General features: G+C 41.4%; 1 protein-coding gene across 11 annotated transcripts in view; it reads right to left on the bottom strand.

The window, feature by feature from the left end:
• The window catches only part of DCC (DCC netrin 1 receptor), a 555466-nt gene that overhangs the window by 334950 nt on the left and 193477 nt on the right, over nucleotides 1-27039 (bottom strand). For 10 of the 11 annotated variants that reach the window (XM_039544135.1, XM_039544134.1, XM_039544133.1 and 7 more), the window contains 2 exons: nucleotides 20494-20648; nucleotides 17991-18111 (listed from right to left, as the gene is read on the bottom strand). In XM_039544135.1, coding sequence (XP_039400069.1) covers nucleotides 17991-18111; nucleotides 20494-20648 — 276 coding nt within the window. Of the gene's footprint in view, nucleotides 1-17675; nucleotides 17823-17990; nucleotides 18112-20493; nucleotides 20649-27039 lie in introns of those variants that run through there. The other variant, XM_039544143.1, reaches the window with a different exon arrangement.

The raw sequence follows: 27039 nt of genomic DNA, 5'->3' as shown, positions 1-27039 counted from the left end.
AAATTTTCCAACGATACCTTTTTTGACAGAAGATTTTGTTTTTAATTAATTGAAAATGTTTACAGAAAGTGTCTCCTTTCTCTGAAAAATTCCAGTTTTTCACTAGAAAACCAAAAGAAAGAAAATTAAATGTTTTTTTTACTGTTCAGCAACCCCCAAAATTCATGTGGGAATGTTGACGAAGCCAAAAATGTTTTTGTTTTCAATGTAATTTTCCACAGAACAACAACAACAAAAATTCTTGATTAAGGGCAACCAGATCTTGGGAGAAAGCTTAGGCTAAGGTTTATTCTGTATAGTTAGGATGGTCTAACACAGTATTTCTCAGCTAGTTTTCTGGGTTGTCACAGAAGGCAATCAGGTGGGTTGTGGGGCATTGAAAATGTTATTACAATATAAAGCAAAGAAAAATTATTTTTCAAGAATAACTGTGGGGGATCTAAAACTTTCAAAGTTTGTGAGGTCACACGTAGTATTTGGAGATGTGCAATCTAGCTATGTCCACAAAGGTGACCTTCTCCCCACACAACCTAGCCCTTCAAGGTCAAACCTCTCCACAAATTATATAGGCTTATCTTCATTTTACACTAAATGTAAGAAGATTGCAAAAAGTTTCAACTTTAAATAAAGAGACACCAAACTAAAAAGTTTGAGAAAAAAAATGGTCTAGTAGATGGGGCCTTGGAGAGGAAATCAGGAGACTTGGAGTCAATACCTGCCTCAGTAAAAGGTGGACATGATATACCTTGTCTTTAGCAAAGTTTTTGATGTGGACAAATTGGAGACAGTCCAGCGGAGAGCAACAAAAATGATTAGGGAGCTGGGGCACATGACTTATGAGGTTAGGTGGAGGGAATTGGGATTATTTAGTCTGCAGAAGAGAAGAGTGAGGGGGGATTTGACAGCAGCTTTCAACTACCTGAAGGGGGGTTCCAAAGAGGATGGAGCTAGGCTGTCCTCAGTGGTGACAGATGACAGAACAAGGAGCAATGGTCTCAAGTTGCAGTGGGGGAGGTTTAGGTTGGATATTAGGAAAAACTATTTCACTAGAAGGGTGGTGAAGCACTGGAATAGGTTACCTCGGGAAGTGGTAGAATCTCCATTCTTAGAGGTTTTTAAGGCCCAGCTTGACAAAGCCCTGGCTGGGATGATTTAGTTGGGGTTGGTCCTGCTTTGAGCAGGGGGTTGGACTAAATGACCTCCTGAGGTCTCTTCCAGCCCTGATATTCTATGATTCTATGACACAGCCCAGAGTATTGCCACTAGGTGGTACTACCAGGTATGGACACTAAAGCCCCACCTCCCAACACCTTGTGCAAATCATTCAGTCTATGTTGTTAGTCCCCCATCTGTAGAATGGAGATAATACTTTTCCATACCTCAAACGGGTGTTGTGAAGATAAAATCAAATTAATGATTGTGAGGCAGCCGGATATGACAATGACATATAAGTACCTTGTTTCAGAGTAGCAACCGTGTTAGTCTGTATCTGCAAAAAGAACAGGAGTACTAAGGTGCCATAAGTACTCCTGTTCTATAAGTACCTTGGTATTTTCTCAGTTATGAAAACAGCCAAGCCCCAGGTAAGTTTGACTTTATGTAACATGTGGAGACTTTATTTGGATTGCGATGGAAATTCGACTTGCTCATAGCTCCATTTAAATTAAATTCTATCATGTGTTCTAACCTACTTAGGTAGTTAGTCTAAGCTTTTACTTCATACAAGGGGCATAGGATCTGCTTGCCTTCACTGGCATCTGTGTAGTTCTCAGGCAACATTATTGCAGCAGGGCTGACAATTATACTCTCACCGATATACATACTGGGCAATCAGAAGTGGAGAGATAGTACAGACCTCTAGGATTCCCACACCTACTCATGAGGGAAACTTTCGGGCCCTGGTCCCTGATCTCCTATGGTGGACCCTAATACATAAAGGGCCATTTAGGCTAATTTGCAGAAGGTCCCCACTTCCTTTAATAACTCTGCTAGTCTTGGTTGCAGAGTTACTTCACCGCTGTTCCACATCCCCCTCTACTCTATCTCCATGGCATGGATCCCCTGATTCACCCTAGATTAACATACCTTCAAGATGCCCAGGCAAGGTGTGGAATTAGCCCAATGATAATGATCCTGGGCACTTGTGGAATGCATTTCATTCTCAAACATTAATTCACTCTACCGAGGCTAGATGGTTTCTAAACTTCTGAACCAATCTGTAATATTTTCTTTCATTTTATACCCGATCGGATGGAGCTCAGGTACAGACAATCATATGCTGTGAACAAACGCACCACCAGCTCTAGATCAAGCAGCATCCTAAGTGGGCCACTTGTGTGACTGCATGCTCTCTTTTTCTAAATCCTTTAGCGTCAGGGAGCAGAGCCAGCAAGTGAACATTACTGACAAAAAATGCCTAATGATCAGCTTGCTGTTTCCCCACAAACAAAACACGCTCAGATATGTCTAAGCCTTTCTTGCCTTTGAACAAGCAGCAACTCAAAAGAAAGGCTTCCAGCTTTAAATCCTTCCTTCCCTGTTGTGAGGATGACAGGCTAGCGCACTCGTTATAAAACCAGTCAGTACTCGGACAGCTTACAATGAATGTGGTGATCTTATTACAATGGGGCTTAGTACTGCAGCTCCATCTAAGCCTCCATTAGAAACTAATATGTTTAGGAGAAAGTGGAGGGTTAACTCTTGGATTAAATTTCTCTGGGCTGACACATAGCATGTAAAGTCAGAGCCCCAGCACACATAACTCAAGTCAGCAAAATGATGCGGTAAGCACATGTGCCTAGCCTAGAAGGAAAGAAGCAATTTGGAGTAAACAGGTCCATCTATCCCAGGTACTTACATGACCCACACCTCTATTGCTGGAGTATTTTGAGTACCTCACAATCTTTCTTGTATTTATCCTCATCACTCCTGTGAGGTAAGGAAGTGCTATTATCCCCATTTTACAGTCTGTGGCAGAGCAAAGATTTGAACCCTAATCTCACAAGTCCTATATCAGTGCCCTAACTACTGAGTGATTCTTCCTCTCTAAGGCACTGACTGGGGAATGGAAGAGAATAGCCACATGTGGAGGTGGGAAATCCTCTGGAAAGGCCTGGAACCCATCTTTACAAGGGCCACCAGAGTCCCAGAACAGCAAGAATTCCTGCTTCTGAGCAATTTTAAGCCTAAGGAAATTCCTATGCAAAAAGCTGCATCACTCTGGAGTTAGGGATTAAATAATCTATCACTTCAGCAAACAAACACATCAGAGAACACTAGGTAAAAAAACTAAAAAGTCTGGAAATTCCAGATTAAGATTTCTACTTCAGAAACAAAATGCACAGTTTATGTTAGACAAAACATCTTAAATGCCTAGCATAATGGCAGACATCTTATAATGAATATGGTTGGTGAATAAAATATATTACCTCACCTACCTTGTCTCTCTAATATCCTGGGACCAACACGACTACAACAACACTGCATGTCTCCTAATGGCACTCCAACAGCAACCAGACACAACTTCATCTACCCATCACAAAAGTTGACCCATTTGTGTCCTGGAAAACACTACTTGCAGTATGGTGCTGAAAAGGCAGAGTTAAGGGTGGTTGGATAATCTTTGCACCCTTTCAAACATTTTAACTTGTTTTTTGTAAAGTGTAACTTTATCTTGAAATGCCATGGCTTTCAACTATTTGAGTTTGTTATGCGAAATCTGCAGTGTTCTCTTATGGAATTCTTTTAGCGAAGTAAGTGATAGAATATGTTAATCTTAACTTAGTGAAGTTACTTTACCTGGAGAGGTTAAAAATGGTCCAGACAAAGCTCTTAAAGGTAGATTTGCTGTACTTGCAAGTTGCAAGCAGTTTGAGCTTAGAGTTGCCTCCAATGTGATTTATATGGAAAAGCATATTACCATTTTGCACCTAGATATCCCTGCCTATTAATTTTACAAATTACTGTGTGGAAGTTGCTTATGCTCCCTAGACTCCATATATAATCTTTAAACTATAATGTGGTACAAAGGGAAATGCTAGACTTGTTGACAAATTCCTGTAATTGTGCGTGAATCCTTGTTGAACCTGCACACTGTATTCCTTCCCAACATTACCACTGACATTTCACATTTTTATAGGTGCCTTTTTGTTATTTTCAAGCCTGGGTGCAAATGTCAGGGGACTCAGTTCCACATTTAAGAACTCAAGCTGGCACTAAGGCAAACAAAATGGGTTTCTAGCTACCTATAGTAAATGTTAACATGGGTTAATTCACCCTATTGATCAAGAAATCTTTGTGGAGGATAGTGGAATATAAAGGTTCTAGGAGAACTGTGATTGTCAAGAGGGAATCTTGTGCTTTGTTTAAATCTCCATTCCCTCCAAAAGGAGCCCAGCTTCCAAACCTGAGTGTGTAAATTGGGGTATTCAAGTTAACATTTACTGTAGGTACCCAGACACCCATTTTATGTGCCTTGCTTCCAGTTCGAGGGCTCGAAAGTAGATCTGAGTGCCCTGACATATGCACTTATGCTTGAAAATTGAGCTCCAGTTGTGTCACTTCCTACTCTCAAAACAGGTTAGCAAGATAACAACAATCTCCATGATGCCTCCTCTGAAACCTGTACTGGAATCAGGGGCGGCTCTACGTTTTTGGCCGCCCAAGGAGCCCCGGGACGACTGGACCTGCCGCGGGCATGACTGCAGAGGGACCGCTGGTCCCGCGTGGCTCGGCTGGACCTCCCGCGGCTGCGGACGGTTCGCGGGTCTAGCGGCTCCGCTTGAGCTGCCGCAGTCATGCCTGCGGGAGGTCCAGCCGAGCCGCGGGACGAGCGCCCCCGCCGCAGTCATGCCTGCGGCAGGTCCAGTCGTCCCGGGGCTCCGGTGGACCTCCCGCAGGCATGACTGCGGCAGGTCCACCGGCCCAGCCTGCCGCCCCCCCCGACTGCAGGGGACGCCCCCTAGATTTTGCCGCCCTAGGCACCAGCTTGTTTTGCTGGTGCCTAGAACCGCCCCTGACTGGAATCACTGTTTGAGTCACATTCACCTCTACTGAATGTCAGTGGAGTTTCACCAGCGATGCATATAAGCCCTTCTCCTTTATCATTTTGTTTTGTTTCTTCTCCTCTTGTTCTTTTTTCCTTTCACTTTACAGTCAGCACCAAATACCCTGCAGAAGCTAACTGTTCTGTTTATGACTAAAATATGCTGATGCAGCTGGGCTTCCTTTAAGCGCTTAATTATTTGATACCTTGAACAAAAGATGCAATAACTATTACATCTTCACTGCGTACTTGATCTCCTTTGTTTATGAGTAAACATATGTGTGCATATATCACATATATAATGATTGTCGCTTTCTTCTTCACCTGTAACTTAATGTAAAACTCAAAAAAATAACCACATAACATTATATATATATAGTTTCATCCTTGGAATTATAAGTCTGCAGTTCACACAATGGGAAATAAAACAAACCCATCAACCTTCTCAGTGCACATTACTTTTGAGAATTGCCACATTCAGAGATGAGTGGAAACAGATGGATAACTGTTAGATGCAGGTAGCAATAAACATCAACAATTTGAATTCCCCAAACTTAACTGACATTATAACCTATTAAGGCTTAGCTAAAACTTGAGTCAGCAAATTCTGGGGATTTTTTTCTACAGCGCTAGATCACTATGTGATGTGCTATATTACTGTAAGTGAAGACATAAAAGCCTGAGGTTGTGCCAAACCTGAATGAGCAACTATTACATGAGCTGTTTGTTAGTATCTGGTCTGTTTGTTAGCCCTGGGATCAAATTTGGGGTTTGACTTTTTGATACTCTTTTACTAATATATGTAAACAAAGGACAAAGACACTGTGATGTTGCTTCTGCCTAGTCAGATGGATTTGTTAGTGCAATGGGAATAGATAAGAGTAATTAAAGTGTTACTCAGAGCACAGTCTAAGATTGCCTCAACCCCTATCTCAAGTCAAAATCAAGCAACCAGTCAGGAGGGGCAAAAGGTCTGGAGGGGAGGGGGGAGTATAAAACCAAAGACCAAAGAAATGCCCGTCCCTGACTGGAGCACAACCTCACTCCTTACCCCTCCCATGGGGTACAAAAGAGGTGGAATGAAGACCCCAGACCCAAAATGGAACATGCCACTAAGTTGTAAGGGGTGGGACTGTGGATGTGCATTTCAAGTACAATTATGTCTCCTGAGGAGAGGGGGATGAGACACTGGAAAACAAGACTCTGTGGCATCAGAGTTATGGAATACATATTTGCTGGAAATAACCCCAATAAACATCTCATTGTCTACACTTCGGACGTCTGGTCTTCTGCTTTCTGTCCATGTGACAAGAACCAGGGGACAGGGTGAAGGGAAAGCCCTCTAACACTGTTCAAGGAAACATTGGCTTTGCACACAAAAATTCCTCCTTGGGAAATGAGGCTTCCAGGGTTTAACAGTCTAGTCATCCACATAATGCTTGTTAACACCACAACACATTTCTTCTTTTTCTAGGTTGAAATGAAATGAAATGAAAACAAGGCTCTGAATTTATAGTAGGAGTTCCTATATTAAGTGATAATAATTACACTTAATTGTCTGCAAGTAACTAATACGAGACTAGGAAGTAGATCATTTTTCATACTCATGGATAGTCAATTCAGTGCTATTACCCTAACAAATTAATTGCTAACAGATCCTGAAGTATTAGGACTAATTGTGCACTTATTCACTCCATCTTGTGATTCTTCTGAAGTTACTATGTAAGGTCAATATACAGTAAGGGATATTGTAATTAGCATCACTTAATACAATGTGTTAGCAAAATGCCTTCCAGCTTTCCCGTGACTATTATTTATTACTATTATGTATTATTTATTAAGAAAATAAAAACCCCCATATTCATTAGATTCTGTAGCTGGGTTTAAGAACGAACTATCAATTTAAGAGGAAAAGATAACCTTTTTATAGTTATTTTTAAATTAAACTATTTGTATATAATTTAATAAATAATACTGTCCCTGCTAAGCTATAGATAAGAGATTCTCCCTTAAACACTTAACGTTTTTAGAATAAAGTTTGTAAAATTCTATTATATTTCTATTGGGCCTTAATGTTTTCATCTTTGTTATATTCTAAATTTGAATTTTCAAAAGGTGTCTAAATGACTAAGGAGCCTCAGTCCTGTCAACTTTCAACCAGAACAAGGTTCCTAAGTGAATTAAGTACCTTTTGAAAATGTGACCCTAAATTCCATTTTCAGAGGTGACTTAGATGTCCAAGTCTCACTGAGAACCAGTGGAACTTTGGCTCCTAGATATATATTTATATGGGCCTATTACTGTTGTATCTTAGAACCTCACAATTTTTAATAACGCCCCTCTAATGTAAGGATGTGCTAATATTCCCATTTTATCAGATGGGAAATGGAGGCACAGTGACACTAAGTAATTTGCCCACAGTCACAGAGGAAGCCTGTGACACAGCAAGGACTTGACCCAAGGACTCCCAAAAAGCAAGAGGTCCCTGGAGGGCTGCAATAGCCTGTCTCCAGGCTTGTCTCTGTTTACCTGCGTACTGGGCTTGCCTGGGCTCAGGCAGCCCCAGGGCTGCCCAGATGGGAGGGGGGGGGCAAGTGGGGCAATTTGCCCCAGGCCCCCACAAGAACATAGAATTCTATAATACTGCAACTTTGTTTTTGATGGAAGGGGCTCCCAAAATTGCTTTGCCCCAGGCCTCCTAAATCCTCTGGGCGGCCCTGGGCAGCCCGTCCCCCAACAGTTTTAAGGGGGCTGGCTATAGCCTGTGCGGGGCTCAGGCAGCCAGCAAACAACACAGTCTTGAGGGGTAGGCTGGGGCCTGGGCTTGCAGAGCTCAGGCAGCCAGCAAACAACACAGTCTTAAGGGGGCTGGGGCCACTTCTCTTCAGAATGAGAGCCCTTTGCAGATGAAGGAGGGTCAGCCACCCAGGGGGAGGGGCAAGGGGATGTGGGCCCTCCCTACTCCACCGCGTCCCAGCCCAGGGCCCTGGCAGGGGTAGAGTCAGCTGCCCCGGGGTTGGCGGGGATCCAGCCGCAACATGCTGACGCTGGGGGTCTGGGCTTTGCAGCCAGTCCTACGGCAGATGCCCCTGGGCCACATCCTGCCTCCCCTGGGGTGGGTACCTCCTGCGTCCAGGCATTGTCCAGCTCCTCCGGGTAAACAGCAGCGGGCACTCCAGGCTGGTCATCGTCCGCATCTGGAGTGTGGACCAGGATAGGCAGGGGATCTGCCTCGAGCTGCTCTGGAACCAGCGGGACGTCCTTCCCCTCTGCAGGTTTCCCCCCGAATGGGCTGCGAGTCTGGTCTTTTATACTTCCGGCCCTGCCCTTCTCCTTCCAGCAAGGGGGGTGGGGAGGCTTAGGCTCCGCCCTCCCAGGGGCGGGTAACGCTCCCTCACTCACCCCAGGGAAGGGAGGCCCGTCCGCCTCACTACAGTCGCTTTTGAAAATGGACTCCGGAAATTGCTCCTTGTGATGGCCTGCTACAGCCTGAAATTGGTAGCCTTCAGCAAGGCACCCATCTTCTATCAGGCTTTCAGCTCAGATAGTTTTAGGCTGGGCTCTGTCACAAGGCAACTTAAGTGGAAATGTTTTACGCCAAAAAGTATTTGGCTAACTTGGCATTTTTGCATGGTTTCATTTCATAAATTCACAGTCATGATATTATGGTGAAGGCCGCCATAAAATACATAAACAAAATGTATATTTATCATTAATATTACTGCTTATACGGCGCTTTACACTTGAACAGCACACTAGCTATGTATGCATACTAGACAAAGGCAATCAACTCTCTAGTTTCAGGACATAAACAGGTCATGATGGGTTCAGGAAGCCATTCCACATCCCATTTATGGCAGTGTACACCTGGCTATATGCTTTATGTTATTAGGGCTTTTTGCTTTCCCCTAAAGCTTCACTTAGTAGCCACTGATGGAAGCAGGATTCCAGGCTTGATAATGACATAGTATATTCTTAATACACCCGCTATTAATTAGTATACGCATTAAGAGAGATGGCCCTAGCTCCCACCTGCCAGAGTTAGACCACTCACTCATACAACTCTGTCAAAAAACACCCCTAGAAAAAGTTTGTATTATCAACATACAAAGAGAAGGCAAGGCGATAAAAGTATTCTTTTCCTGCATGCACTGCAACTTCTGAGAGCTCTCCTGTAATTCCCACTCCTCCTCTTGTACCACTCTACCTCTGGCTAACTTACAGGAAATAGCATTGTAAACTTTTCTAGTCCCTTTGCACATCACAGATGACAAACTCCAGCTCATTCTTCCTTCCTCTGAGGAAAAATGTGAGGGTTTGTCTGTTAAATGTGCTGGCCTTGAGAAAAATATGGGGAAACATGAATATAAGGCTAAAAACAGTGAGAACAGAGTCAATGTAGCATCACTGAGCCCCGCTGTCCCACCAGCCTGGGTTCCCCTTACTCTGTGCTACTGTGACAGGCTTTCAAGCCCCCTTCCTGCACACACACACAGGTAGACACACATCCAGCTACAGCTATATTCACATAGATGCTGAGATCAGCTCTGAATGGGAGAGCTCAGTAAAGGAATTGCCCAGCATGCAAGTGCACATCCCCTCTGGAGTGTAAACCTAAAACTGTAGCATCTTGCATTGCACAGAGAACCATACAGTGTAAGCTCATAAAATTCACCCTCTCCCTCAATATGGAGAGAGGTATGCAACAGCTTTCTGCCCCAAGTATGAGCTTTAGAGACAAAACAAAATAAATTTATTAACTACAAAAGATAGATTTTAAGTGGTTATAAGTGATAGTAAACAGATCAAAGCAGATGACCTTAGTAAATAAACAAAAACCGCAAAGTGAGCTTAACATACTAGATAGGTAGGACATAAATTAGCAAATTCTCACCCTGAATGATAAATAGACTGGCTGATTCTTAAGGCCCAAGCTGCCTTGGCTTCTAGCCTGGGACCATTACTTCCCACAGTTCAGTCTTTGTTCCTCGGGTGTTTCCAGGTGTATTGTTGTAGGGAGAGTGAGGTCCCCCCATGATGTCATTTTCCCCCTTTTATATCTTCTCCTCACTTTCTGGAAAGCTCTTTTGCTGTTACCTGGGTCAAACAGTTCCCATTGCATAATGCTATCTCTGAGAGGTTTCTATTGTACACAGTTCCTGGGGTAATCCTTGTGCTTGTGTGCATTTCCTCAATAAACCATTAACATTGTTTGACCTTTTTACTGTCATACCTGAAAGCTAACTTGTGGATGTTTTCATCCTCACAACATGTTTCAGTAACACATACATAGCCAAACTTCGTAACTTCACATACGACAATAGCACATACAATCCAACTAGATATTACTGTCTAGCAGATCAAGACTTTTAGACACCTCACAAGGCATACTTTGCATAAGGCATATCCTAATTACATGGCAGTGGTGAATACTGGGATGTCAGGATGTCACAGTACCCTATACTAAATTGACAAGGGGGCAACAACCAGCTGCAGCCGTATCCTCTGCCTCAGCACTGCAACACTAAACCTGGCCTAGTTAGGAAGAAGGCCCAGAGAAAGTGGGGAGAGTGGCTTGAGAGTGGCAGCTTCTGCCCCACGGGGCTGGGCATGGCTTCCCACTGCAGACATTACAAGCTGGTGCATGGGTAGGGTAGGGCCCTACCAATTTAACGGCCATGAAATCTGATCTCCCTTGCTGCTGGGATCCCAGGGCTCCTAGCTGCTAGTCTGGCCATGCTGGGAAGGGACAGGAGTTGTCCTTCCCCTGCACGGCCACTCTTGGTGGGGAGATCAGTCCCACCTCCAGAGGCAGCACAGAAATGAGGGTGGTATATCCTCCCCGGGGGCTTCCACTTCCAGTGGCTGAAGCTGGGGCACAGGCAGCCCAGGCTCGGGGCTTCTGCCCCCTGCCACTCCAGCTGGGGGTTTATAGCCCAGCGGGCTAGCTTGCCTTTATTATATTCACTACTTTGCATTATATTCTGCTTTGCATTATGTTCAGCAATAATGCAAGAAACCTACAGGTCTGTATCCTGTAAGACATTAGCTTCAGCAGGTTAGCATAAGGTTTGTGGCCTATGAACTTTGAACAGATAAATGCCCCAGTGAAAAACCCCAAGTATAGAATTTAAGGGGAAGTTCTAACCTCAGGTACATGAGTCAACTACAGAAGTGTTCTGGCAATGAACTGACGTACACAACAGGTACATGAGATATATCTAAGGCTAGCCTGCTTGCTTGCCTATATATCTTTTCTTATATGTTTCTTATTTTCTTATGAGCTTGATTATTTGTTTTATTATAATAGGTTTATAGGTTTATATTAGACAATATTTTGGCTGTAACACAAGGGACTTACAGGCCACATCCTGTATGTTCAGCTAATGCAAAGTTAGCATACACGTTTGGGACCTTTCACCTAGATAGATGGCGATGAGCTAAAGCATAAGATCCATATATGGCTGCAACCTTTAACATAAAGGATGTGTTGAAGTAGGTTGGCATAGGGGGCTTCCTAAGTTCATACACTATTAAACTTAACAGGTACACCACAATAATATATTGAGATATACCTATCTCATAGAGCTGGAAAGGACCCTGAAGGGTCATTGAGTCCAGCCCCTTCCTTCACTAGCAGGACCAAGTACTGATTTTTGCCCCAGATCCCTATGTGGCCTCCTCAAGGATTGAACTCATAACCCTGGGTTTAGCAGGCCAATGCTCAAACCACTGAGCTATAACATGGAAGTTAGAAATAACTGAAATAACCGTTTGAGACAGAAATAACAAATGTGATACCTAACCACAAAAGGGCCATGGTAATGAATTGCATATACGATAATAAATTGAAATCATTGATATAGTAATCTATAGAAAAAAGACAGTCCAACATTAGTAAGGTGAGGAAATACAAATAAGGAAAAGGGGGGAAATCCCCTACTGAATATGCATAGAACATAGCGGTGTCAGCATAACATATTATAAAAGTGGCATCCCAGCCCAGGGGCGGTAGGATAAAGAGATGTAGCCCTTGGGAGGTGCCAGAATGACAGCCACTGGTGATGATGGGAAAGGTGATGGTGATGAAAAAGACAATGGCTAACATTTCAGGTTGTTCTACAAGGGATGGTGTGAGTATATGGATGTGCAGATGTACATTCTGTATTATCTCTGTCTACCTTACTGAGTTAAGGTGTTTGTGACTGTGCTAAATACATTAATAAACTATATTTGTAAATATAAAAGAGTTCCGATAGTGTGAGTGTTGCAACTGTGCACATCGGGGTTCCCAACTATATAATAATTAAAATAATACTGGGCCTGACCTTGGGACAAGAACCTGTCAACCCTCAAAGTAATAACTGGGGATTCTTAAGTAATCAACATAATTAATACACAATCTAAAGATCGGGCAACAGACTTCCTCCACTGCTCCATCTGGGGCAGCCCGGACTCTGGGCTTCCTCCCCTCGTGGAACCTCTTGGTGCTTGGGGTGATCCAGTAGAGGCTTCTGCTCTAGGGCTTCTTCCAGGGCTGGGGCACCCATTTTTCCTGGTGGGGAGGGGCAAATTGGCAGGAGTCCATGCCTTAATCTATCTCTGGCATGGACCAGCAGCTAGGAGCCCCGGCTGGGGCACTCCCAGCAGCATGGGGGAGATCCTATTCTCCTCTGCCTCCAGGAACCTCTTCTAACTGCAGGAAGCTTGGAGGGTGTTGTTTTCAGAGCCCAGCACTGAAGGCAGCACAGAAGTGAGAGTGGCAATCTTGGGACACCCCTACAAGTTTGCAACCCCCCTGCCACCATGATCCCATTTTGGGTCAGGACCCCCATGGTTACAACACCATGACCTTTCACATATAAACATCTGAAATTGTGAAATTGAAGTAAAGCTTGCCAAACATTTTCTTTATAACCCTCAATGCTTCAGAGTCTGTAGTTTGAAACTGCCTCTCCCATTTCCTGTAGCTGTGGATGGACACATAATAACTGATTATTAAAATATTTCCAATACAGTATATCCCCCCTGTGTAACATAAATAGCCCATATACTTTCCTGTTGTCTAGTTATTTTATATAACAGATGATTTTCTTTATCTTTCTGTTTTCAAGTTAGCTACTTATAATGTCTGGAGCTACCAATGGTAAATAATATTCTCATGCATCCATGGTAAAGTGTATATCCTTAAGTTAAAATTTGGCTAGCAAGGAATTTATTAAAGAACTATGGTTGACAATTATCCATTTATGTGAGTTCATTATTTCAGGATTATATTGGCTAGTTTCTTTATCTGTTCTTGGACGCTATGGAGTAAATAATTCTCCTCCCACTGCTTCTTTCCCTCCCCCACCAAGCTATTTGAAGAATCGATCTGAGTGAAAGTATGAAAATAATTGTTTGCAAGTTCTTTGGGGAGAATTTTCCTCTGGGATCATGTCCATCATATCTGCAGTTATGCATGTCCATCATGTTTAATTTTTAGATGTACAAATGATGTTTTTTTAAGTTCTAAAAATAAATAATTCACTAACAAAAACTTCACTATTAACCATCCTGTTCTCTTTATGAAGTACATAGAGGGGGCTTTATTCTAGTAATCCTCTAGCAGCAGATCCTACAGATTATAAAAGGTCCATAGGGATGGCTCTTCTTTAGTGGGAGCAGGAACAAAACAGGTTAGCCTGGGAGCATAAGGGGAGGCTGAAGAACACAGGGAAGCTGAGCTGCAGAAGATGAGTTAAACATTTTGGAAACAATTTTTTTTTCTAAGGGATGCAAAGGGGATGGTTATAACAGGACAATGATTGCAGCCTTCATTATGGAAAGAAGAGCAATTTCTCCAATATGTATTTCAAAGATGATGAAATGAAAGAAAAAGAACCCTAACCCAAGATTTATTTGCCCAAAGTATCCTATAGTCCAAAGTCCTAGACTTCAATTTGTTGAGTAAACCATGTATTATAAACTATGCATATATCATATTTCTATCTCATACAGTTCATAACATAATGTTAAATACAATGCCTTCATAACTATAATTGCAGCTAAAAGCTATAATTTCAGTTAATTTTCCCAGGAGGCTCACTTGCTCCCCAATGTCTAACCAATATATATTTAAATAGCATTTAACATCTTATAACCACATCTGGAATTCTAGGCGTAAAAGGTTATAATCTGTGTAAACTCACTACCCATTAGCTTGCATTACTCATTTCAGTGTTGTCTAGTTTCAACTCAGGATACCATAGTATTTACACTGAACATAATTTATGGGTCTGAATCAGATCTCACACTGGTTTTATAGTTAACATTGGTGGTGTTACTCCTGTAAACCAGGAGTAACTGCTGTTAAATCAGGTCAGAATAAGATGAACAAGCTGCATGTTTGTGTAATGACAACAGCAAGATTTGGTATCAGAGCAGGATCATAGTAACTAGAGACAGAAAAGAATCTTAAGATCTTCTGATTTACCCCCTACCAGACACTATACTGGATATCTCCAATAGACTATGTATCAGCCATTGAATAGATGACACTCCAACTTTTAAATTAATAGGCTGGCCAAGAATATTTGCAACTAACTAAAATGCCAGTACCCCTGATTTTACGAATCTCATGGAGGATAAATGGTCATCTATTTATTTTCCCCATAATATTACTTTAGGGAATAAAAAGAGTATTAATTTATCTAAGGGGCTTTTTGATAATCCTGACCCTAGCTATTGGAAAAAGAAAACTCTGTTAGGTCTTTTACATGTCTTGGACACTGTTCCCTCAAAATTAGTGGTTACAAAAAGGGGTATATAACTATTTATAAAAGACTATATTGAAACTTCATTAGGCTCTCGTAAATACTCACCAACAGAGAATACTGGATTTAACAGGTCATTGTCTATGCCTTAGCAAGAAGCAGATTGTCACGGTTGCTAGGGGTAACCCTTAGTTTGAGGCCTGTGGACAGGCCAAAACTGAACAGCTGTGCAGTGCAGAGCTCACACTGAGTGTGAAAGATATGGTGACCGTATATTGACTAAATTTAAACAGAGAGGGCGATGTGCTTCCCACCATGGTCGGCCCCGGCACTTAATTTGTATTTATAGCTGGCTTCTCTGCCATCTGTGCATGCTGGCCTTCTCCACATCTCAGAGGAATTGGAGTGGCATTGTTTGAAGATCTGATTAAATAGCCAGGAAAAAGTAATCCATCATTTATAAAGGGAAATGGAGACAGTTACAATAGTATCCCGTAGCTCTTTAGGATTTTGCCTTCATTTTCTTTTACTTTCATTCTAATCCAATGCCAAACATAATAAACACTGACCGAAAGTACAGAATTTACTGACAGCATTTGAACATCTAGGTGGAAACCGTAATGAATTATCCCATTTCCTTTAGACTGGTCCTATTGAGAAATAGAACTACATTTCAGTTCACGGTGGCCCCTTTTCTCCAGGGTTGCACCTGTCTAAATATATTCCAGAAGCATGAGCTAAATGCAAGATTCAGCTTTTAAAAAAAATCAAACCCTCCCGCCCCACAAATAACCTCTTTCCCCCCGTTATGATGTTTAATAGGGATTAACTTATTTTTAGGTACCATTATATCATTCTGATCCCAGCTGCCCATCTAAATATCAGTGGGGTTATGTGCTATGTATAGTTACTGTGCCAAGGTTTTTTCTTTAAGCACCTTCTTATGTTTGTGTTTTCCCCAGAGGAAAGGTAACACCTTTTCTAGCCACTGGTGACTCTGCACAGGAGAGAAATACTCATCTGGCTTGATTCTGCACTGTGCGGGTGTAGAGTGCATACAGGCCAAGTAAAAAGTGATGAGCCATACAGGGAGCACAAGTGTAGCCTGATCCTGCTGTGCAGACTAATAGCATGAGTCAGGCCTAAGAGAAGAGTTGCATGTGAAGCGTCTCATTAGCACAAGGACGATGAAAATCATGGCGCTGTCCAGGGTTCCCATTAAGCAATGTCAGTGCGTAGCTGCATCTCCTGCTAGCAGGCACAGTTCACAGTGGGGGCTTATTGCACAAGGAAGCTGGCTCGGGGTGAGATCTGGGAAGTGATCCATGCCTTCCCCAGGTGCTGTTGGTGTTGCATTTTGGACATGGGTTGGTTGGAGAAACAATGAGTGAATGAAGGAGGGATTGGATAGCAAGGGAGAGGGAATGGGAGTGACGAACTGCTAAGAGATTTAAAATTTGAGCTCAGGCAGTCATTCATTTTGTACTCAGGAACAAACAGAGAGAAAGGCCATTGGTCCTGTTCCCTTTTCTGTTTACCGTGTACTTGTTGTAAGGGAATTGTTATGCCAGGGACTGGAGACTTAGAACTACTCAGTGTGGAGCATTGGACCTAGCAGTTAACCTTGGTTGTGCCCAGCTGGAGTCACTACTTGCATTTGCATTGCAGTGCAACTACCTGGCATTCTACTGCCCACAGGACAAAGGCTTGCAGCATCAAAGCCTTTCAGGAAATCGATGGTCTTTAACATCACATTACAATGTTATTAGAGTGTTCCATATTACTGGTCTAAAACACTATAGTGGGTGGCCGTGTTACTGCAGTTATGGGCCATTACTGGAGAACACTGTTTTTTTTTTCAAATAATGGCAGAGTTTAAGTAAAGCTTTACAATTTAAAATGATTCTGTGCGCACTTTTCAAAAACAAATTCTATAGCATGGACTATAAAACAGGTCAAACAAGATGATCAAAGTGGTCCCTTCTGGTTTTAAGATCTATCAACAACTATGAACTACCAATTTTCTACTTTTTCCAGTCCAGGTCAGGGTGTGAGGCTGCATCGACGCTACAATGCTACAAACGAGGGTGGTGATTCCCAGCTCACAAAGACATACCTGTGCTAGCTCTCATCGAGCCAGCATGCTAAAAATAGTAGCATAGCTATTGCCGCATGGGCACCCACCCCGAATATGTACCTATGGGGTCCAGGTGGGTTTCTACTGGAGGTGTCTAGCCCATGACACTTGTCGTACTACCGCAGCGACACTGCTATTTGTAGCACACTAGCTCAGTGAGAGCTAGAGCAAGTATTTCTACTGGGCTGGGAATCACATCCCTAGCTCCAAGTGTACATGTGGCCTATATTTCTGAATATTCCGCAATTCTACATAATTAACAAACACAGCAGAATCCACTTCAAGTAAACAACTATCATATAAAACATAGAAAGCACATTAAAGGCATTTAGAAATGTTTTACCTTATCTGGTTTAAAATGAATGCATAGTTTTTATGTATTTACAGTTTAATATTCCATAAAGAAACAAACCCCACCAGTATTGGCACAAGAAAGGACAGTTTATAATTCTTGCGAAACTATTCATTTCTGTGCCACAGAAACACACTTTTGTTCCCTTGATGTATAAGGGACACCAGCCTTTCAGTCAGGACTCTTTGCTACCCCCGCCATCACAGGGCTAAATTTCACCTACCTTTTCCCCTATGACAAATATTCTGAGTGTTCAAAGTGGAACCATACAGTATTTTATTCTCCATTCTGTATGGAATGTTTCTTCCATCTCCCCCCACACACACTCTCCCCCTGGCCCTTTATAATCCCCAGCCTCTTCTCATATTTCAGCAAGATGAACCCAGTGGTTGAAAGGGAAGACACCGTCTTTGATTTTTCATGCTGAGATTCTGACCTCCAGTGTCACTTCTGGGATGCACCTAGCATCTGTAATTGTCTCAGTGACAGAAAGTCTCAAGGTTACACCAAGACAGACCTGCATCTCCCCTAATGCTAAGAAGAAACACACTGTTACAAGTCAAGCCACCCAGCTAGCTAAATATTTGTTAACATGGCTAAGAATGAAGGCAGCGGGGGGGGGGGGGACATTAGGTGCCCAACTAGGATTTATGCTAATTGTATTAATCAATGATATGATTCTCTGTGTCCTTTGTATCTTACCCGGCTCAGGGATGATTAGCTGTGCACTGGTCTGTGCATTCCCAGCATCATTTTCAGCTACACACTGGTAAAAACCTTCATCTGACTTTACGAGGCCCAGAATCCGCAAGTTGCTGCCACCCTAGAGAGACAAAGAGGGGAGAGAGGAAGGGGAGGGGAATAATTAGACAAAACTGTCAAACTGAATGACACTTGCTAAGGAGCTTCAATAATATTTTGTTTGTGAAACAAGAGAAGAGAGTATTAGGAAACCTCAGCCTCCATTCATATTGTCTTTGACTCCGGTGGATTGTAATAAAATGCACGTTCATTGGAATCAACTGATTCCTTTTGTTCTCTTTGCACCACTCCGTTACAATGATGGTGCTTGTCCTTATTCACTTTGGTACAGAGGAGGGCCAGCTCAACACCCTATGCAACAGTTAAACCCCATATTAAAAGCTAGAGTGGGACTTGAGTGGTGAATAGGGCTTTGCCTTGGCTTTTTGCAGCAGATATAAACTTCCAACTTTTGTACCTGGTGTACAAACAGTGTTCTTAAGGTCAGATCCTACATCTTGACATGAGACCCAAAGACCCACAGCAACAGAAGAGTTACTCAATGTGTGCTGCTGGTGTGCAGGATTTCAGTTTTAGCTGCTGCTAGCACAAGCAGAATTAAGTGATGTGGCAAATGTTGGCTTCTAAGGGACAATTCTTTACATAAGAAAATGCTGCAAGAGAGATTCCCTTGCTATAAGTATTTCTTCAGGAAATAAAAATTGAAAGGATAATTCCCCTCCCCATTATAATAATAATAAAGGGACTTTCCATTCCTTGGCAAGTACACTTATTGCTGTCTGATCCTCCTCATAACAAATAGTGATGCTGCGTAAAGTAGCACGAACTTGTGATTCCATATAACTGAGTAAATCTTCTCCACAAGAAAAATATGGTAAAAACCAACCTTTCTTCATTGGAAGATGTTTAATTTACAGGAATGTAGTCCATTTTATTGATTAGAATGTGCATTCACTAGGAAATTGGCATTAAATATTGCAATCTGATCTATGTGAATGAGGCATGTTAACCTTCTTATGCCAAAGTCATCAAAAGAACAATATTATCTCATGGCCTGTGGATATTTTTATCATGCTAAAACAAAAGATAGACATATTGGGGACGGGATTTTCTGAAGCACTCTGCAGTGTCTCAACTCTGCTCCCATTGAAATCAATGATAAAACTCTTGTTGACTTTCATGAGAGTATTTAGGCCAATGCTTTTGAAAATTCCACCATTGATGTTTAACTTTTAATGCCTCACATATAATGCTATTTGTGCAATAAAAGATGGGAATGTGACATGATATCACACTATCAATTATATGCTATGGCGACAAAATTGTGTACATGTCAAATGACCATTATCATTATTAATTTAACTGTGGTGAAAATACTTTGCATTTGAAGAAACTGATGGATCGTCACTGAAAGATCAAGTTCTGCAAGTATGTTCTAAAACAGATTTGAAAACAATGTAGGGAGGGATGCCAGCTGAATGTCATACCTGTGGCAGAAATATCTGTTTCACTTTTAACTCCTGTGGTTCCAAATGAAATTACGCAGGGGAAGAAAATGCTAAGAAGCTGCAAGATCTGCACACTTCTGTGAATTCCAGATGGCATCTGTTAGCTCTCTTCTAAGATATTTACCTTTCTCACTTATGATTACTTAAAATATGTACAGTAGTGTATCCTTAAAACAGAGGCTTGAAGATATTAAGCCCTGTTTCCCCTTTGTCCGGGATTATCCCCATTGCTGCATTGTGGCTCACAGCCCGTTTTCTCTAGCTAGAAAGGCGTTACCCCTTTGCTCATGCCGATGTGTGAAGTATCACTAACCTCCATTGTAATTGTTGATCCACTATCTTCAGATTTAAACATATCTATTTTTAAAAGGACAGACTAAGAAGTTGTGCATTTAACAATAAGCACAGTTGATGATTGACCACTGTTGTATTCTTCATCCTCCCACAGTCACTTCCTTCCCTTTGTTTGTCATCCCTTACCAACTTACATCTGAAAGTGTAATTTCCTCAGCGCGTGGATTCATCATTTTTTGTCTGTAGTAAAGCATCATAGGAGACACTGATGGCACTTTATCAATAACAGGTGATAAATAATAATAATTTAATTGAAAATGTGACATGAAGTTATGGTAAATGTTCTGTGCTTGAGGAGATCCTAAACAAAAATCTAAACTACTGTTGAACGAAAGAGTAAGGGCCTGATCCAAATCCCAGTGAAATCAGTGGGAAGACTTCAATGGGCTTTGGGTCAGACCATAATAGAGCACTCTGGTGCCATATCCCTTTGTCCACCAGGAGGCAAGAGAGATTTAATCTGTTTCCTGCTTCTGCTAAACTAGTTAAAACGCTGGTTATGAAAAGAATGAACAAATCAGAAATAAAAACATACTTTAAGTCTAATAGTGAATTTGCAATGACAAAAGTCAGATAATTACCACTATCTGAAAATAATCACTAGGAATGACCACTTCTCCATTCTTGATCCAATCCACGGTAGGGACAGGCTTACCAGAAACAGCACATTCAAACTCAATGTCCATACTTTCATAGGCATAGAGGTTTGAAGGGTGATTTAAAAACCATGGAGGAACTGCAAGGGGAGAGATAAAAAACAAAACAAGTAGTGAGTGGATGTGAATGTAAATTTAGCAACCCAATAATTTCACTAGGCCTGGAAAATATTAGACAGAAATAGAAAACATATCTGCAAATCAAATTATTTCCCTAAACCCTCAGTTGTTTTTTTTTTAATCAAATACTAGGGAAAACATTTATTTTAGTGAATACAGTTTAACAGTCATATGATTTTTGCAAAAAGGGAAGCTTGAGCACCCAGTATGGAGAGTAGGTAAGATTTGTGTGAAATATACACAGTAAGCACCTGAGTAACCAGGGGCCTGATCCAAAGCTCATTCAATGGATCAGGTGCCAAAAGCATGCACAAACGTGATGTGCACATTAATATGCAGGTCGGTAGCTTTTAGACAAGTTCACTGACTGTCAGTGCAGAATGAAGTATATTTAGGCTTGAGAAAACAGTTTCATATAACCAAGTGGAACTTGTGACTGGATTTACAAAATATGAGGATTTCACTAATAAGAATGAATTTTGTCCATGATGATAGAAAGAAGAAACAATCTGGATTATCTTTGCTGAGGACAAATTCTTATTAAGATAGCAATTATCTGTTGCCTTGTATTACTATAATGTATTCCCATTTTTGCAGTATGGTATACGATATGCTAATTTAATTTAATTTCATCATTACCATAATACTGGTATGATGGAGATTTGCAATTTGAGGAAAACTGCTAATAACATCAAATTTCTAATGAGCTCCCTGTCACAGAAAAAACAATTCACATACAGTTCATCAGCTTTCACAGGGGAACAATGTTTACTATTTTGAATATTCATAGTTGCTAGGAAGCCAGATTACATTCATTCCTAGGTAGCATCCATGACTTCTCGTTTGAACAGAAAATGCAATTGTATTTCTCAAGCAACCATTTCCAATGTCTGATTTATAATATATCCAAATCCATTAAAGGGGGGGGGGAGAACAATTGACATGAAAAGACTGTTCACATTGCAAAATCAAGCGCTCAAAAGTTAGAAAATAACAGAAATAATTTGACTCCTTGTGCTTATACATTATGATTGTGTATTTAATTAAATGACCACAGGTCTCCTGCTTCTTTTAGTGCACAGAATGGATTTGACTCACTTTATTAGCTGTTATTCAATATTTTGTTTTCTCCTCATTGTTCAACATGTGGCCCTGTGCCTTTTTATTATTTATTTGGCATATGCAATCCGGTCAAGCCAAGCCACAGTGTTCTTATCAAGGATGTTCAAGGCACAAAGACTTCAGTTGCAGTTTTCAACAATGTGTGTCATAGCTTGTGGCTGCTCACACTGACACAGTGGATTGTCTCTAAACCAATACCGAAATTCCACTGCAGCCTTATTTACTGCACACTATTCAGACCCAGCTCTGAACACAGAATTACAAATTTCCTCCTGAGATTTTCTACAGCACTCATCACTATAATTTCTGCACATTTCAAATTAATTAATTAATTTTCATAACATCCCTGTGAGGTCAGAGGTGAGTATCCCTATTTCACAGATGGGGAGCTGCGATACCAAGAAATTAAAGGTCAAAAGTGTCCAATAACTTTGGTTGCCCAACTTGCGATCTGATTTTTTCAGAGTACACAGCACTATATAGCACTTTACATGTTTAAAACTCAGCTCTCATGGATGTCTATTGCAGTTGTGAGTGCTCAGCACTTCTGCAGATTAGACCTCAGGATCTCAAGTTGGCCACCCATAAAATGGAGAACACCGTGCCTGCCTGTGAAAAGTTTTGGTTAAGTGACTTATCCAAAATCACATAGGAAATCTGTGGCAAGCAGAGATAGAATCCAATTCTCCAGGGTGGCATTTAATTACCTTAACCATGAGTCCATCCTTACTCTTCCTGCAATCTCCTGCCTCACTCACTACATACCTTCAACTTATGCAACAAAGGAAGTAATGTTGTGACTCAGGAATCCTATGTTCCACTGCAGGTTCCGAGGGGAATATTATCTAGGAGTTATAGACTCTTCTGCCCAGGACCCTTGAAAATCTCAGAATCTCTCAATGCCAAGGTTCACCATTCTATAACAGCAACTCCTAGCAGACCTGATAAACTCACTACATGTAACATGACACTTTGATATCATTTATCCACAGATAATGTCATTAAGGCATTAAATGAAAGCCACAGTGACACACTAGTCATCATAAGCCTTGTGAAATGTAACTACAGATGGTGTGTAAGTTATAGAGGCGTAGCCATGTTAGTCTGTATCAGCAAAAACAACGAGGAGTTGAAGTGGGTTATAGACCATGAAAGCTTATGCCCAAATAAATGTGTTAGTCTCTAAGGTGCCACAAGGACTCCTCTTTGTTTTTGTGTAAGTTATGTTTACCTACTCAAATATATTTTAAATCATGTAACAGGGCAAAGGTAATAAACAGGTTTTCTGCCAGACAAAAGCATGTCTATTCACTCCTATCTTTGATGTAAATTAAGCACTGTAAGCCAAACACAGGGGGAGCTACATTTGCATTCCAAGTCACCATGAGAATATGATGTCAACATGGGGGTCAGCACATGGAAGAACAAACAACAGAAGGGCTCTTCAAAGGTTTACTGGACTATAACTAGGGGACAAGTAAAGCACTTTGTCATCCAGTCATGGAGGAAATCCCTTGAATGGTGTGGGTTGTTCAGGAAAACTTGGATCCTGGTTATGACTGAAAACCAGAAGCTCTGTCAAAGACTGAACTCTTGGGACAAAATCTACTTTATTAAATAGGAGAGGTAACCATTAAATAAGTTTAGACCAGGATTGCATTTTATGTTTTTCCATTATATGTGTAATCATTTCTGTTTCCACTCATTATCCTTACTCATTATTTCTTAAATCTTAATCTTTGATAATAAATCTAGGATTGTTTCACTATAGCTCTATATATCCATGATCTGGAGTTCTACCAATCAAGCTGTGTGTATGCTGTTCTCTTGGGACTCACACATTACTGTGAGTGTCCAATGGTAGGGGCTGGACATTACAGACGGATGCTTCAGACAAGCTTGGAGACTGGGGTACACCAGATGTTAACCTGCAAGGCAAAGTAAGAGCTGGCAGAGCCATGGGGAGATTATTTGGGTGACTAATTGGCTGGTGGTGTCAGGGAGCTGACACCCAGTTTAGCACCAGAAAGTCACTCTCTCTCTCTCTCTCTCTCTCTCTCGCTAAATTGGGGGGGTAACATGGTGACTCACTATCCCAGGCACCTTGAGACGTGTCACACCCCTCTAGCCTGTCCTTGTCCTTTTCTCAGTTTCTTCTCTACCTCCCCTAACTCAGGGTGCATAATGATCAGGGATACCTAAAAGAACTAGGCCCGGAACCAGGGTAGCTAACATAATCCCAATTTTTTAAAAAGGCTCCAGTGCCGATCCTGACAATTACAGTCTGGTAAGCCTAACTTCACTACCAGGCAAATTGATCAAAACTATAGGGAAGAACAGAATGATCTGAGACGCAGATAAACATGATATGTTGGGGAAGAATCAGCATAGCTTTTGTAAGGGCAATCATGCCGCACCAGCTATTAGAATTCTTAGAGGCTGTCAACAAGCATGTGGACACGGGTAATCCAGTGGATATAGTGTACTTGGACTTTCAGAAAGCCTTTGACAAGGTCCTTCACCATAAGCTATTAAACAAACTAAGCAGTCGTGGGATAAGAGGGAAGGCCCTCTCATGGATTAGTAACTGGTTAAAGGATAGATAACAAAGGGTAGGAATAAATGCTCATTTTTCAAGATGGAGAGAGGTAAATAGTGTGGCCCCCTAAGGATCTGTACTTGGACCTGTGCTATTCAATATATTCATAAATGATTTAGAAAATGGGGCAAACAGTGAGGTGGCAAAAACTGGAGACAATACAAAATTACTCAAGATTGTTAAGTCTAATGCTGAATGTGAAGAGTTACAAAGGGATCTCACTAAATGGGGTGACTGGATGGCAAAATGAAATTCTATGTTGATATGTGCAAACCAATGCACATTGGGAAAAATAATCCCAACTGTACATACAAAATGGACAGTGTCTACATTTGCTGTTACAACTCAAGAAAGGTCTTGGAGTCATTGTGGATATTTCCCTGAAAAGATTTGCTCAATGAGCAGCTGCAGTCAAAAAAGCTAACAGAATGCTAGGAGCCATTAGGAAAGACACAGATACTAAAACACAAAATATTATAATTCCACTATATAAATCCATGGTACGCCCACACCTTGAATACTTTGTTCATCCCATCTCACAAAAGATATATTAAAATTGGGAAAAGTACAGAGAAGGGCAGCAAGAAGGTTTAGAAGTTATGGAACAGCTTCCATATGAGGAGGGACTAAAAAACTGGGGCTGTTTGGCTTAGAAAAGAGATGACTAGCGGGGAATATGGTAGGGGACTGTAAAATCATGATGGAGAAAGTGAATAGGGAAGTGTTTTTTACCCCATTATATAACAAGAACGACAGATCACTCAATGAAATTAATAGGCAGCAAGTTTAAGACAAGCATAAGGAAGTACTTCTTCACACAATGCACAGTTAACCTGTGAAACTCATTGCCATGGGATGTTCTGAAAACCAAAAATATAACTGGGTTCAAAAAGAATTAGATAAGTTCATCAATGGCTATTAGTTAAGATAATCAGGGATGCAACCCCATGCTATGGGTGTTCCTAAACCTCCAACTGCCAGAACCTGGGAGCAGATGACAGGGGATGGATCACTCGAAAGTGCCCTATTTTGTTCATTCCCTCTGAAGCATCTGGCACTGGCCAATGTCAGAAGACAGGATACTGGGCTAGATGTTCTGATCAAGAACCATGGCTCTTCTCTGGTATAAGAGAATACTCTGCAGGAAGAGCAAAGCTCATTTATGCAGGACTCAGATCTTTCTGAGGGGCCATCAAAGGATGGAATGAACTCCTGCAGCATCTCAGAACCATCACACATCTCACCACTCTTCACTCCAAGTGCAAGGCATACTTTAATAAAAACAAACAGCAGCAGAAACTTTTTTAATCCACAGACTATTTCCTCCTCACAAGAGGGAGAGAGAAAGAAGAACTACATGGGGCAGATGCTTCTTTTTAATAAACTCTTGGTAGGCAATCATATACCCCAGTGATAGATTAGAATAGGGTTACCATATTTAAACATTCAAAAAAGAGGAGACTCCACGGGGGCCCCCAGCCTGGCCCCAACTCCAACCTTTCCCCGCCCTCATTCCAACCTCTTCACCAAAGTCCCCACCCCAACTCCGCCCCCTCCCTTCCCCATTGGACCTCTTCCCCAAATCCCCTCCCTGGCATCGCCCCCTCCCCTGAGCATGCTGCATTCTCCCTCCTCCCTCCCAGCCACACAAAACAACTGTTTCGCGGTGCAAGCGCTGGGAGCTAGGGGGGAAAAGCGGGCACTCTCTGGAGTGATCAACATTCACTTTCTTTCTCGAATGATCCACTCTTCTTTGGGGAAAAATAATAATGGCAAAATCCCGGGTCTTTTTAGATATTTAAAAATTCCTCCCAGACAGAGATTTAAGAACCAAAAAGCTGGACATGTCCGGTAAAATACGGACGTATGGTAACCCTAAATGATTAGAATACAAAACAGGTTCTTCTCCCCTTCCTTTTTTTCTCCTCTCTCTACCTTTCTTCACTTTTCTTATTTCTTCTGTTCTTTTCAGAAGAAATGAAACAGAATTAATCTCCCAGGAGAATTAATCTAACAGGAGAATGGAAGGGATACAGGTATGTACTGGGCCACATGTAATACTGTAAATTACTTTAATACACAGGATTTTTGAACAGAGAACAGAAATATCATATTTACCAAAGTATAGTATAAAAAGAGCTAGGATAATCCACAATCTTTAATTTTGTGAAAGCTTCTTAGCATCAGTTTCATGTCATGCTTACCAAAATACAGATGTGATATTGTATAGTTGTAGATAAGGTATTTATTTTAATCCTTCACCAATTACGTAGTCATAGTGATAAATTAAACTAAACTGATTCCAAAGCACAGATTCATGGTCAGAAATAAATTAACCCCAAGTCCAGAAAACCTCAATTTCTAATCAGAGCTCCCATACACCTCACATTACCTCCACTGAGAGGCAATAATATTTACTTGCTAAAAATCAGTGACAAATCATTTTTCAATTCACTTTAGGAACACTGAATCAGTGTTTTGAATGAATGAGGAACAAGAATCTTTCTATAACTTCCCAACTCAAATCTGTAGAAGGGGAACAACATGAGGGCGAGCCACGAGACTGCTCTAAAGAATAATTTTGTAGAGCTTTTCTATTTATATGAGCAGATAGACTTGTGCAATGCAGT

This window comes from Mauremys reevesii, linkage group 6, assembly GCF_016161935.1.
Source record: "Mauremys reevesii isolate NIE-2019 linkage group 6, ASM1616193v1, whole genome shotgun sequence".
In the NCBI taxonomy this organism is placed as follows: domain Eukaryota; kingdom Metazoa; phylum Chordata; order Testudines; family Geoemydidae; genus Mauremys; species Mauremys reevesii.
This window is presented reverse-complemented; position numbering and strand designations above follow the sequence as displayed.